The following is an 11,023-nucleotide window of genomic DNA, read 5'->3' as shown; positions in this document are numbered from 1 at the left end:
ATGTAGCATCATGAAACACACATTGGGATCCATCATAAAGCAATCGATCAGCAGCCGCAGAGGATCCCCCCAGCCCTTAATCAAGCACGTTGCCCTACAAAGATCAGCTCGTGTCACTCATCATGACCATCAGTCCGTCACACACCATCCTCCCTAATAATTAATTAATTAATTAATTGCACCAAATAATCTAGTCTAGTTTCACTCACTCAACCCCTGTGGTCACTAATTACCCAATTACCCTAGCTAGCTAGCTAGCTGGCCGGCGCGGTCATGCTCTTCTGTTTGGCAATCTTGTCACACAACACCCGGTTCAAAAGTCCATGATCCGGGTCACACGCTGCCGGCCGGAGGATCATCTCACCATGCGGCAGCGAACGACCGACCGACCGACCGACCGACGACGACGACGAGCCTTCTCCTCCTGTTCTTGCTCGCGATCTTGCCTTGCATCAGCAGCAGCCAGCGTGCATGGCGAGGTGAGCATGGATGGACCAGAGAGGCATCAGACATGCCAGCTAGATGCCTCTGCGTCAGCAGCGTGCATGCAAGTGGTAAAAGCAGCAGGGGAAGAGGACAAGGGCAACGGACAGGCCAGTCATTGGGCACTCGATCGATCACGGCCGTCTCGTCTCGTCTCTCCTTGCCCCCGACGCAACTGCCCTCCCCGTTCTGATCTCCATGTCCGCGTGCATCTATCCATTTATGCTCAGTCTCGGACACTAGGTCATTATACTAGAAAAAACACCTCGTCAAAGCAGCATGATTAAGCCTAGGCTGGTAATGCCATGCTAGTTTGTACTCACGTAGAGATTTGTCAAACGGGAGTATCATGCTTGCATGTCCCTTTTTTTATATAGCATGTTCTGTTCTCTTTGCCGCCGCTAGAGGAGTAGAGAGTAGGCTGGGAACCTTAGATAGAAGACTAGAAGAGGGGGATGGTGATGCTGATGAAACATTGGCGGTGGCCTTATCTGCTGGGTTTAGGCATATTCCAAGCCTTGGCCGGCAAGGTTTCATGTCCTGCTACAATGTCGGAGAAATCACCTTTCCCACCCAAAGATTAGATTCCTCCAAGAACTGTAAAAGCAGCTTCTTGTTGTGTCTGTTGCAAAGATAACAGCAAAGTTTCAGTTAAAAACCTGGGAGATGCGTTCTGGAGAAGGGGTTTTGAAATGGCGAACTCAAATTAACTACTATATATGCTTCACAAAAGATTCATTTTTTTTTTGCATGCTCATCAACGTTCATAGCAAAGAAATCCAGGTTTAAATCTCCTAGAGCAGTCAACGAGTCAAGGCTGGTTTACAACTCCAGTCAAGCAAAGTAAAAAGAAAAGTTCTCTTTTCACCCTAGCAGACAGATGTACTTGTGTCCCCCCTCCCAGTGTATTGTTGGTTCCTTGAACTTCCTGAAACAGCTGTGGAGTCACCACCATTGCCAGTATGAAGGGTTTGAAAAAAATGGCAGGGTCCCTGTTGTTTGCGACGGCGTGCATGAAAACTGAAATCTCACAGGCCGTGTCGGTGCGTGTTGGCTTGCCTTGCATGGTGTTTGGTCTGGTGTGGCAGATCGAGGACGACTTGACGGCAGCACAGCAAAAGCAGCCTCGGTTCCATGCAAAGGAAAGTGACCCGGGACGGTAGTAGGACCCACTCAGCCAGGCTGACCCTGGTCAATCCAAAAGCTACCTTGCTCTGTGCACTGTACTCACAAATGGCAACTGCAAAGCTTGCAATGGCCCCTGTCACAAGCCAGCCTCCCTATTTTACCCCCTTGCCCAAACCACACATCACTCTCTCTCTAACTCTGGAAGCAACACCATCCAGCCAAGCAAATCAGGGAGGGAGAGAGAGAGAGAGAGAGAGAGAGAGAGAGAGAGAGAGAGAGAAATAGATGACAGAGAGATGAGAGAGAGGAATGGTTTGATTGTGCCCTTGATTGTGGCAAGGGAGATTCTAGTTCCACACAGCAGATAAACAACAAGTGAGATGAGGTGGTGTGTGTGTCCCCATCCCCATGTGTGTGTGTGTGTGTGGCATGTATATAAACCAGCAGAGATTGAGATGAGGGATTTCATTTCCCTCCAAAGGTGGAAGAAGCAAAGCATCCAATTCCCCCACCCCCGGGCCTCCCTTTTGTAGCTTTCCATTCCCCACTGTTGCGTGCAAGCATCTTCCCTTCCCCTTCCTCTTTAATCCCCTCGCATTGCCCCCTTCCAGCCTAGCTTCATCTTCCTCAATCCTCCCTCATCCTCCCCTCTGAAGTCTGTAACACCATTCTACTGCTGCAAGCTCTGAATAACCCCCCTCCTGCTACAGTACAGACAGGCAGCAGGCAGGCGTGCTCGCCTTGTTTGTTCGTTTCTGTCGCCGGTTGGGTTGCTTGTCCTGCTGGGCGAGAGATTGAGAGGTGCGAGTAGCCGGGAGGGAACGCACAGGCACAGCTTGTGACGCCGGGCTTGGCATCTTCTTGTTTGTTCGTTGCCCATCAATGCACTCCTCCCTCACCCCTTGCCTGCGCTGCATGCAATCCGTGTGTGCCTCCGCTCGCCGCCGTTGGTTGGCTGTCAGTTTCGCGCTCGCATTGCCCTCTCCTTCTTCTTTAGCTACAAGAATCTGACGAGCGCGGCGGTCCCCTAGGAGTCTAGGACGTAGGCTCCACTGTTAAGTGTGCGCATTGCTCCGGCCAGCGATTGGTCTGGTTGCGGCGGTGCCGGCAGCGCCGGAGCTTGTCCGTTCGTGTCACGGTTCATGCCCCAGTCGGCTGCTCTCGAAGGGAATCGGAGCAGAGCGGAGCGGAGGAAGGCGATCCGAAGCTAGCTAAGCTAACGCTCCGGGCATGCGTTTCTTCACCACAGGCGGCGGAGGCGGCTCATCGTCGGCGCGGTCGTACGAGCCCATGGCGACGGCGGACACCACGGACCTGCGCTACTGGCTGCACTGGCAGGTGGGGCTGTGCGCGCTCTGGGTGCTCGGCTGCATGTCCGTCGCCTCCTACCTCATCTGGCGTCACGAGGGCACCGGCGCCGACCGCCGCCCGGGCGGCGCGTCCCCGTCCTCGGCGGCGGGCGGCGACGGGGTCGACGGCGGGAAGCGGAGTCGGCCCGGGGTGCTGTACGACGACGAGGCGTGGCGGCCCTGCCTCCGGGACATCCATCCGGCGTGGCTGCTCGCGTACAGGCTCATCTCCTTCTTCGTCCTCCTCAGCCTGCTCGTCGTCATTGTCATCTCCGATGGCGGCAACATCTTCTACTACTACACGCAGTAAGTCCATCGCTTATTACCACCTCTTGTTTCTTTCACTCCCCATTGCCTTTTTTTTTCCTGATTTGATTTTTTTGTTTGTGGATTAGATGCAAAGCTGGATAAAAGGTTTCTCTTTAATTTAAAACTTTTTTGGTTATAAAAAAAACAGTGCAGTGTGTATTGCCAGCTGCCATTCCACTGATTAAGTCTTTCTTTTTTGTGCTTGAAATAGCAATTGGTCAGCAAGTTTGGCATTTGTTCTTCCCTCTTGTAATACTTTGAGTTTTCAGGGAATAAAGGGTGCTTTTCCATGGAACAAACTTGTTTTTTGAACTTTGTTACGTTTTCTGTTGGAAGAGTTGAACAAGGTTCTTGAAAACAGTAATGGAACTATCAATCAGTTTCACTGCATTTTCTGTTATACTACTGTGCTGCTGGCAACAATTTGCTGGTTGGCTTGCACAGCAAGCGACCCACCATCTGTTGGAGTTTCTCCCCTTGACCATTGCATTTCTACCTCTGTAGTACAAATTAAGAGTATTTTTGGGGTGAATTCGCTTTAATTTGTTAATTGGAAAAGGGCCTCATTGTAGATGTCTTGTGAAGCACATTTAAGAAACAATATTTGTGCAGTATAATAGTAGCAACTGATAAGCACCACCGATGGTGGGTTTTGCAACTCTGTTTGTGTGGTCAAGCTTCTCCATGCTTCATAAATGATAAGTGGATAGTGTTGTGAGAATACCCACTCCAACTAAACGGCCTTCAGACTTTCTGTTCCATTGAGCCTGAACAATTTTGATATGCATTTTGGATTGTAAATAAATACCTGCCTTTTGGATACTGTTTTGTTTTACAGCTCTGTAGTATAGCCTCTTTTCCTTTATTAAAAAACTGAGATTGTGACTGGTTGGTAGCACCAATTTTTTCTGAAAGATCTTGTAGCTGTTTCAGTGTTTCTGCTTTGTAACTCTGCTCTTAGAAGTAGCACTTGTCCCCAGCTCCTTCTAATGGTTGTTGAACTGTCTGTCGTGCAGGTGGACCTTCATTCTGGTGACGATTTACTTCGGGGTAGGCCCTTTCTCTTTCACAACCACAGCAAAATAATTTATCTGTCTACTGAATTCCTGAAGCCAATGATGCATTCCAATGACTTCTAAACAATCTTTTCTCTGAGAAATAATTGGTCTGTGAATTGTTTCAGCTTGGCACAGCCCTGTCCATCTACGGCTGCAGCAAGTTCGCCGATGAGAATGTCGCCGCTGCGAGGGCAGACATGGAACTTGGCACCACTTACATTACCCATGCCGCGGCTGCTAAACCGAGCTTTGACGAACACGATGGCACTAGGGAGATTGCTGGATTCTGGGGTTACCTGCTCCAGATCATCTATCAGGTGAGAGAGGCCTCCACACCACCAAATTGTTTGAAATATTATCCACTTGGGAACCTTTCATGTTTCTTATTGGAGAGGGACATCTGCATTGTGCACTGACATTTGCTGATTTGGTGTTGCATACATGAAGGGGGTCTAGTTTTGCTTTTCAGGTGCAATTATTAGTGCCGGGTAGTTACCATGATGCACTAACGACTAAAGCATTATTAGTGTATGTGCTCATGGATTGGATTCTGTTTCTGTAGATCAGATGTGCCCACACACTAGCATCTTTGTGTGGCCACACCTCCATGGCCTGTAGCTGCTCCTACATGAGCCAACTTACAAATGGTCCAACCCCAAGTGTTCAAAATACATCTCTGCACGTTGAACACCTCATATTTCGTTGCTTGCTTGAAGGGCTGGAGATTCTGAGTCACATTTCCCCAACTTTTAGAAGTGTAGGGCTGACTCTTTTGATTGTGGCATCAGGAATAAAGGCAGCCTGCTTCCGTTGGATTGATTTGCTAGGCCTAACTGTATCAGCAATGGTGACTGAATGTCTGCCTAGGCTGGCATAGGACAGTGTGGAAATCTCACCTTCTGCTTTGTGAGAAGAATTAATTGATAATTAAGGATGATGACCTAGGAGCAGTAGCTTCAGAACGTGCCCCATTAGTACTGGACTATACAATTAGCTGCACTTTAGACTTTACCATCCAGTTTTTAAATTGATTATGTCCTAGAATTCTCCGTGATCTTTACAGCGGTACCGTAACTTGTTTACTATTATCGACAGGCAAATGCGGGTGCAGTGATGCTGACAGACTGTGTGTTCTGGTTCATCATTTTCCCATTCCTCACAGTCAAGGACTACAATCTCAACTTCGTAAGTACACATGTTTCCTGTCCTCCCCAGCAAGGCATCTCACATTATCACAAAAAAATGCGCTAATCATTCGCTGATTTCTCTTCTGGCAGTTGTTGATAGGAATGCATTCGGTGAATGCTGTTTTCCTGCTTGGTGAGGCAGCCCTGAACAGCTTGGTAAGAACAAGAGCGGTTGCTGAACTTGATGACCAATCTAAGCATATTTCAACTTGGGACGGTGTTTTACATCATTTTGCTGACCACATTTCAATTTTACATGATTTCACAGAGCTTCCCTTGGTTCCGGATCGCATACTTCTTCCTTTGGACGGCGCTTTACGTCATTTTCCAATGGATTGTCCATGCAGCAACTCCAATTTGGTAAACTTTCCAGCTCCCAATTCAAGAGCTAAGTATTACTACTTGCATAGCTGCATTTCATAGAGTGCTAACCCAACACTATGTGACTTTTGGCAGGTGGCCTTACCCATTCCTTGACCTGTCATCTAATCTGGCACCTTTGTGGTAAGGCCCTTCACCTCATTAACAAAGATCAAATTCTCATAAATTCCACACAAACATTTGCAAGTCAGCAAATTAATGTGACAGCAAATTTAACTGATTTCCTACTAATTGGCATATGCAGGTACCTAGCGGTCGCAGTGATGCAACTTCCATGCTACGTGGTGTTCAGGCTGGTGATCAAGCTGAAACACCACCTGCTCGCCAAGTGGTTTCCAGGCTCGTTCGTAAGACTAAGAGGCTACTAGGGCACAAGCTCTGCCGTCTTCGTCTTCGTCTTCGACTCCATTGCTAGAAGGCAGTCCATTCAGGGAAAAACCGCAATGGTGAAATTAAGCAAAGCTTAGAGAATAATGGCGGATCGGGTTGTTTGGGCGATTCTTATGCAGGTGCCCTCTCCAAGGAAAGAATAGGGAGTGGCAGACGCATGCGTTTTACAGTACTTTACAGCGTATAGGTTGATGGTGATGTACATGGGATGGAAGCAGCATAGTTTTTAAGAGTTTTTGCTGTGGTGGGAAGTGAACAGAGAACCGGGGATGGGGGGTAAGGTAAAGAATGGTTGTGCATAGGTTAACTGATTGGTGAAATGGAGATGATACTGTTCGCTAACATCTTTTGTAGAGCTGTCTGTCTGGCTGCCATGTACACAGTGTGTGGCTGTGCAAGTGTGCGTGTGTGTGGCGCCACTACCTGGCTGGGCTCTCGTCGTGTGCATGTTGCATGTGTGTAACTGTAGGAACTGTACAAGTATGCTGTAGAGTGAACCTATGGTTCTGAAAAAGATTCTAGAAAGCAACCGAACTCAGACTTCAAGATTGTAGTAGATGGCTGCTTGGCAGTAAATTCCGGGGAATGGGGAGGATGAACTCTGAAACCCAGATTGGCCCATGTGCGCGGTGGTGGTGATGGGCCGGTGGAGCAATGGGGCAGGCCCGTTTCTTTCTTGCGCGTGCCGTGCCAACGAAGAAAACGCATCAGCCCAGCCCAGGCTGTCGTACCTCGTGAGTCTGTCGTACCTCGTGAGTCGCGAGAGGCCCGAGACCGCCGTTCTCCTTGGAGTGATGAGTGAGTGGGACCGCCAGGTATAACTGATCGAACTCAATAAATATCGAACTAAAATATTATATAACTTTGAGCTAAAAATAGATAATGCTAAGTTGAATTGTGAAGCAAGTACAAGGGTTATCCATTAACACCCATAGGTACAACCGGCTGGCAACAACACCGACCCGTTTCCCGTTCCCCCGACTCGACTTGAACAAATGAACACGGCCTGCCCCTCTGAAAGGGGAAAAACATGGTGAAGGTGATGTCATCGTCACCCATGGTGGCATTGGCCCTCCCTTCACCTCCTTCTCTAACCTCCTCTCACTGGCGGCGGGCTCAACTCCCGGTCCCTAACCCCCCTCTTCTTCTTCCGCGCCGCGACGCGGTCCCCCGACCTCAACTTGCTCAAGTTGGTCGTCAAGGTCCCATCGCCGGCTCCATGTTGTCGCTTATCTTGGTTACGACCCATAGAGGCCATGTGCTCCTCGTCAAAGCTGGCCACTGGGCTTCTCGCGCGCCGACCTGAAGAGCGACATGATCGTTGTTTGGGACCCGGGAAACCTTCTGCTTGAGTACGCCCAAGTCTCCTCCTCGATTTCTTCTCTCGATTTCTGCTTGTCACCGCCATTTTCCGTTCTGAAGGTACTCAGGGTTGACTTCAACCTCCCACTTGAACATGATCGAGGGATACTTTATCGCTTAGGAAACCCTTCAATTCGACAGCAGCACATAGAATGTGGCCATCGTTAGTGTGGAGAGGAGCGCAACGCCATTTGAACAAGTTGCTTGCATAATTTCTGACGCAATATCACCGCTTCTTTCGTTCCTGCAGTCTTTCAGAGTTGGCATCAGCATGGACTTCCGACCCCGACATCATCGAGAACTATTTTATCCCAAAGGATCTGTAGTTTGACAGTACCACCACTAGCGGCCACCAGAATCGCGCGACGCCATGTGTCTCACAAATTCCTCTTCTGCTTACGTAAATGTTCGTCACATATTCTCATCCCTGCCATTCGCAGTAGCAACAACAAAAAGCTGAGATTGAAGGATGGTGATGGGAATTGGCTGCTACCCTTCAGGGTCATTGATAACTACTTCGAGGGGTCTCCACCACCCAACGCTACAAACTCTCTTGTAGATGCCTCCATGGTTTCTTTGCTCTCTTGCCACTCAGCGTAATGGTAGATTTTGGTGAGAGAATCTAGAGTACACGGTTATGGTTCTAGATACTCAATCGCCAAATTGGCACGGATACAAAAGGAATTTGCAGTAAATGAGGTGCAAATTGAATACCAGTTTGGGTGTAATTTGAGGGGGAATCAGAGAGGTTGGGAAGCAGCAAGAGAAGGGGAGTAGGTTTAAAGGGAAGATCGAGGAGGAAGAAGGCCAATGCCTTGGTTGTTGGTTCTAGTCCGTTATCCTTTACCTTCTACTGAACGATCTATTGTTTTACTGTGATCTTTCATATCCGATCTAATGATAACATCTTCATTTTTTTGTATCTAGGTACAAGGACTATCTTCCAGCCCAATAACATCTCACTTTCTTACTAGTGTTGCTCAAGAAAAATAATGATATGGGACCATGTCAACCCTTGCACAAAAAGCATTCTCAGTTTTCAGGTACTGATTAAGATAATATGCAGTGTTTTATTATGATAAAATTTGATAAAATGATACTCTTATTTTTTAGTTTACTGCAGCTTACAATGCGGAGATAATATATCTATCATGGAATATTGTTATTCCCAAGATTGTTACTTCAACTTACAATTCTGAATAGCAATGTGAGATATAACCACGAAATCACTTGTGATTTGGTAAAATACAATATATTTGAGGAAATTACTGCTTGTATACCTATTAATAAATTTTTCTTGATTAAGAAATTTTTGCTAAACCAAACTATTCAGTTATTGAGTGGAGTCTAACTGACAAAATATTAAGGTTGCCGCAAGTGGTGCTAATTTTGATTTACAAACACAGAAGGTAATTATTCTATCTATTTGAAGTCTTGTTCAATTACTATTGCACAAAATGTTATAGAGTTTATATTTTTGAAGTCTTAATATCTTTGTTTGAATATCTTTGTACGACTGGTGCTTTAGTTCTTGGTATCTTGGTGGCACCTCTTACTATACTAAAAAATCAGTGCTTTATTTGATGCATCTTTGAAATTAGTAATTGGGTCTCAAAATGTATAATTAGTTATTAGAGAAAATGACATGAATTTACTACTGCCTTACAATTCACATAGTGTTATGGATGTAGTTTTGTTCGTTCATGTATGAGGTTTAAATATTTAATTTTGCACAGGGCCTTCTGCATGTGTGACTGCCTTGGACATTTGTATGCAAATAAACGACGGTGTGCTATGATTGATGCATATAGTGTTTTATATTGAGGGTCAATCATGATATTGTTTCCATTTCAGTATTCCCCTTGTTTCTATCCTGTTATTGGTATGTGCTCGAGGATGGATCAATCTTTTTTAAAAAATGTTTTTTTTGCCATGAATAAAATTATGTCACACCACTTTGCATGGATTGTTTGTTTTCAACCACAAGGAAGATGCATATTATGCATACATATAAGGACAACTATGAATGCACAATGTGCTCACACCATAGCTTAGGCTACATGTGTACATCTCTTGTCATGTGCCTACCAAGTGGCATACCAACAAGGAGTATGGATCATTAAACCTCATTTTTTTCCACAAAAAATATTTAAACCTCGTAGTTGAATCACACCTCATCATTTATTTGCACGCAACCATCAATCGTGGTGGATTGCTTTTCCTTTAACCAAAAAGAACTCCAACAAAGGAGTCATGTACTACCATTAAATCCTATGCTCACGAGAGCTGTAGACATGCTTGCATGCTGTCAGTGTAATACTGCTAATGGATTGGTCCCAAACTAGTTTTGGTGATTCGATTTCTTAATTGGACTAGCTCGGTAAGGTGGGCGATGGGGTGAGATGTATAATGGTTTGATTTGATTTGTTTAGCAACTATAATCAGTTATAATTGGTTTGATGTTTGTTTGGCTGATTCAAAAGATTCACTAATAGAAAAAGTATTATGGCTATATATATGACCTAGGTCAAGAGACGGATCCTAAGTGAAAGGGCCTCTAGCCTAGTGGTTAGAGCACCTAAGTAGCATCCAGCAGGCTCGGGTTGGACTCCCCGTGGGAGTGAATTAAATAGGTCTGAAATAAAAAAATTATAAAAAAATAGGTAGGAGCTTCCCCTGCTGACTTCGGTCGTCGATCCTATAATTGAAACCTCGCGCTCACACTTGAAAATTGACTAAATCTTGTTGAAGATGAGTTAATATGATGATTAACGGTTCTGTGCAAATTAGTGCATCGAGATCTACATGTGGGCCACACGTTGAAAGCCGGACCCTAGAACTAAAATACCATATTTACACCTTAAATTTTAGCAACTTTGACTAAAATTTGTTGAAGATATTTTGGAATGTCAATAAGCTACTTTTGTGCAGATTGGTGTGACTATATCTACATATGAGCCTAACGTCAAAAGCCGGGTTCTAAAACTGAAATCTCGCATTCACCTTAAATTTTTCGCGAATTTGACTGAGTCATTGGTTTGGAACCAAAGCTAGAAACTATATAGAAGAGACTGGTTTGGATTGATTTGGGGTTAAAATGCCGGTGGTGGATTGTTTCGGTCTTTTACATTTAAACTTACTTTTTTAGATAAAGAAAAAGTTGGCATTTTGTACTGTTATACGTATATAGCGAGCGCCATATTATGACATCATCCAAATTATGAGGTCTGAGTATGGTAAACATATCTAATATAGAACATACATACTATTTGTGACATACTCCAGTTTAATATAGGTTTTAGTCTCTGGCAGCAGGCAGCAGCCGTTCATCCGAACAGGCGAACACGCCCATGCAGCATCGACATCAGATTGGCAC

At 45.6% G+C, this 11,023-nt stretch overlaps 1 protein-coding gene across 1 annotated transcript; it reads left to right on the top strand.

Moving 5' to 3' along the window:
• Nucleotides 1-1,809: 1,809 nt before the first annotated feature.
• On the top strand, nt 1,810-6,627 carry LOC117857546 (uncharacterized). The gene is made up of 8 exons (XM_034740268.2): nt 1,810-3,266; nt 4,286-4,319; nt 4,453-4,644; nt 5,423-5,512; nt 5,605-5,670; nt 5,783-5,874; nt 5,971-6,018; nt 6,140-6,627. Exons 1-8 carry the CDS (start codon nt 2,842-2,844, stop codon nt 6,261-6,263), a joined length of 1,071 nt encoding a protein of 356 aa, XP_034596159.1. The 5' UTR covers nt 1,810-2,841; the 3' UTR covers nt 6,264-6,627.
• Nucleotides 6,628-11,023: the final 4,396 nt, after the last annotated feature.

Source organism: Setaria viridis, chromosome 1, assembly GCF_005286985.2.
Source record: "Setaria viridis chromosome 1, Setaria_viridis_v4.0, whole genome shotgun sequence".
In the NCBI taxonomy this organism is placed as follows: domain Eukaryota; kingdom Viridiplantae; phylum Streptophyta; class Magnoliopsida; order Poales; family Poaceae; genus Setaria; species Setaria viridis.
This window is presented reverse-complemented; position numbering and strand designations above follow the sequence as displayed.

Excerpts from the sequence above, each read along its gene's own strand:
- LOC117857546 (XM_034740268.2), top strand. The coding sequence starts at position 2,842 with ATGCGTTTCTTCACCACAGGCGGCGGAGGCGGCTCATCGTCGGCGCGG. Across the intron at positions 3,267-4,285 it reads ATCTTCTACTACTACACGCA|GTGGACCTTCATTCTGGTGA; the intron begins GTAAGTCCATCG and ends TCTGTCGTGCAG. Across the intron at positions 5,513-5,604 it reads AGGACTACAATCTCAACTTC|TTGTTGATAGGAATGCATTC; the intron begins GTAAGTACACAT and ends CTCTTCTGGCAG.